Source organism: Mus caroli, chromosome 1 (assembly GCF_900094665.2).
Source record: "Mus caroli chromosome 1, CAROLI_EIJ_v1.1, whole genome shotgun sequence".
In the NCBI taxonomy this organism is placed as follows: Eukaryota; Metazoa; Chordata; class Mammalia; order Rodentia; family Muridae; genus Mus; species Mus caroli.
The window spans coordinates 6,183,048-6,186,392 of record NC_034570.1 but is presented as its reverse complement, the minus strand read 5'-3'; the positions used below and the strand labels follow the sequence as shown (position 1 = coordinate 6,186,392).

Here is a 3,345-nt window from a genome sequence, read left to right as displayed (position 1 = left end):
GTGTGTGTGTGTGTGTGTGTGTGTGTGTGTGTGTACACAGAATGGGTATATACCTGTAGTTCCAGCTGTGCAGGAGAGTAAGATCAAGAAGTTGGGAAACTAGCAAGATCCTATCTCAATACATATCTGTAGTGGAGTACTTGTTTTATATGTACATGGTCCCTGAAAGCAGTCTTAGCTGTGCAAAAAAACAGAATTTTTATTTTTATGGTAATCTTGTGTAGTACAATGACACAGTCCCACTTTCTCCACAGAATGCAGACTACACCACAGGCCAGGTGTTTGATTTGTCTGAGAAGTTAGAGCAGTCAGAAGCCCAACTGGGACGTGGCAGTTTCATGTTGGGCTTAGAAACACATGACCGCAAGTCGGAAGACAAACTTGCCAAAGCTACTAGAGACAGGTAAGGACACGTGTGCAGGGCTCCTGCCCTGACTCTCTCAGAATTTACCAATAGTACATTCTGATTGCTTATGGTTTACTTTAGTACACCTTAGGATGATGTCTGATTATTATTTCCTTAGCCCTTTTTAAAAGTCACATGTAAATTTTAAATTCACGCTTTGAAATTTTAGGGGATGTTAGGCAAAAGAGAAAGTTCAACTCACAGAGCTAGAAAGATCATAGATAATGCCACATCACCCTTTGTAGGTTTAGCCACAGGTGTACAAGGAGAGTTGGTCCCTGACTATACCTTTTAGGCGGGGGCTGGGGGAGGCTTAAGAGGCTGAAGGATTAGATTAAGATTTCTTTACTTTGCCAAATTTCAGATTCCAGAGTATCATGGAATAGATTTTCTCTGTTAACTCCTTGGGCTACAGTTATTCTTTCTGCAATTATCTTACTATCCCATGTTTTACTTCCTAAGTATTTCCTTGCGATGTAGTCTCTCACAACTTAGATATAGTCTTCTGATTCATGTACCAAACAGGGTTTAAAAACTAAGATTTACTGCTACAGAAACTTGAGTTTCAGTATGCTGTAGGCAGGAGGAAGATAAACCGTTCCTCTCTACTTCAGCATCATTCTGTAAGGCTCTAGGGCTCGCTCTTTGGCCCACTGGCCCATTTCCACTCATGGGGGTGATGTTTTCCTTATTTTCATAAGCCGTCTGTTTCTATTCCTTGCCAAACTTGAAACGCGTGACTTTCCTCCATCTCTTGGCACCTGGCAGGATTTCCACCTATATTATGTTTTTCACTTAAACTCCAATAAAATTGTCTTTGAGCATTTTTTTTAAAGGGGCGGGGAGATTGTGCCATAGGAAGAAAGGTGGAGGAATGATAAAGCTAATCTTGACAGCTGGAGTCATCTTCTAGTAGAAATCCTGCTGGGGGGTAAGATGGAGCTCAGGGGCTGAGCCCTTACCTGCCAGGCCCAGGGCTCTGCTTCCATCCCGAGCACCTCAGACCAAAACATCTCATTGGCTTTCAGAAGGTAGAATGGCCCGAGTGACTCATGTTTGCTTAACCTATCATTATGTCTAGAATTGATGTTTTATCAATATTCATTTTTCAGTGCTGAGCAAGGCACATGGATTTGTTTCTTAGTTTTGGTTTTTGTTCATTTTATTGTTTTCTTTTTCCTCCAAGGATTTCTTCACTTTTATTTAAAATTTTTTTAAAAAGTGTAGGGCAATGAAGGGTAGTAATAAAAATAGAAAACTTCCTGCTGTGAATTACTGTAATAAAAAGTTCATGCTTCTCAACGCTGATGGAGCTTTGTCAGTTTGTAATCATCTCTGAAATCTCAAGTGCTTCACCACTGACCTGACTCTCACCTCTCTACGGGGTATTTATAGTTACTTCAAAAACAGAATCCTCGAAGATTGCTTTTTAGATTATACTGAGGAATAACAGAATTTAAATTTCTTTTACATTTATGTGTGCCATGCATGTGCTCTGTGTGTGTGTATATGTACACTTCCCAGCTATGCATATGGAGTTCACAAGACAGCTTATGGGATCTGTTCTCCTTCGACCTCATGGATCGAACTCAAGTAGCAAGAACCTTTGCCCAACTGAGCCATCTTGCCAGCCCCAGGAATAATATTTTTTAATATACTACAGGAATCAGTATATAATTATTGAATAATACTATACAGATCCATAATGAATGTATAGTTTTGTTGCCCTCAAAACAGAATTTTTCCCAAAGTCAGAGTAGCAAAATTATAAATTTTATCAAAGTTAACATAGTTATTCTTTTATGAAGGGACTAATTTAATAAAACACTTAACAGGCAAAGCTAAACATAAAAAAAATCAAGGAAAAAATTGGTGTGATTGAAGAGTGTGGACAGAATGGAGTCCCTCTTGGGCATTGGGGAATGAGCATGCTAGAGGAATGATGTTGGAAGCAGCTTTCAGTGTGTAACATTGTGTGTTTCTTCTTTCCAGCTGTAAAACCACCATAGAAGCCATCCATGGACTGATGTCTCAGGTTATTAAGGATAAACTGTTTAATCAGATTAACGTTGCTTAGTTACCACCAAGTACTTTTCCTCAGAGCTGGTATGCAGAAGGAAAAGAAGCTCAAGTAACAGTTTTAACCCAGTTACCAAAACTCAGATTAGAAGACTAAGGTGCTGTGTGGTGTCCTGAGTATTAGCACTGTAATAAAACTATCACATGAAATTGTCCTTCTGTGGTTTTGTGGGTGGGGTTGCTTTTGGTGCTCTTGTTTATGGGAGGAAAAAGACTTACTAGATCTATTGTGTTCAAATCCTGCCTATCAAAGTAATCAAAGAATCTTAGCATTTAATCGCACCAGGGTCACAAACTTTTCAGTTTTTCTTGTGCCTTCTCTTGACAGACTATTAGTAAAAATGTAATTCAACTTCAAATAAAATAGCATCTGACTTCAGAGCCCTGACTGGCCTGAGCGTATGTAGCCCAGTTTGGCCTCAAACTCACAGCACAGTCAGCCTCTCCAATGCTGGGATTCCAGGCTCACGACATCACTCCTGGGTTAACATTTTTATATCCTAGAGACAGCCAAGCCTGTGGTCTCTAGCAATTCAGATGCTCACTGAGTGTCTTTCCCTGACTGAGGGCAGGAGCACTTTCTAGAGCTCCGTTAGCAAGTGAGGCATGCCAGCATCTGCTCAGAGCTTAGTGAGGCTAAAAGCTAGCTGCTCTGGAGAGAGATTGTGTGTCAGGGAACTCTCGGGGAAGAAGGCTTGATACAGAGGGTTAGGAAGGTAGGCTTGCATAAAGTCCACTTGAAGGAAAGTAGGTCTAGCCAGAAAAGAGGGACTGCGAAGGGGTACAGCAGTGAAGCGTGTTTCTGTCAGACTTCGGATTGTCCAGTTGCACTTGGAAAGTACCCAAGGTGACACAAGAGG

General features: G+C 40.8%; 1 protein-coding gene across 2 annotated transcripts in view; it reads left to right on the top strand.

The window, feature by feature from the left end:
• Cops5 (COP9 signalosome subunit 5) overlaps nt 1–2,638 on the top strand; it is an 18,896-nt gene extending 16,258 nt beyond the window's left edge. The window contains exons 7-8 of one of the 2 annotated variants that reach the window (XM_021171216.2): nt 255–403; nt 2,399–2,638. In XM_021171216.2, coding sequence (XP_021026875.1) covers nt 255–403; nt 2,399–2,483 — 234 coding nt within the window. In that variant the 3' untranslated portion in view covers nt 2,484–2,638. The remainder of the gene's footprint in view (nt 1–254; nt 404–2,398) is intronic. The other variant, XM_021171222.2, reaches the window with a different exon arrangement.
• The last annotated feature ends 707 nt before the right edge of the window (nt 2,639–3,345 follow it).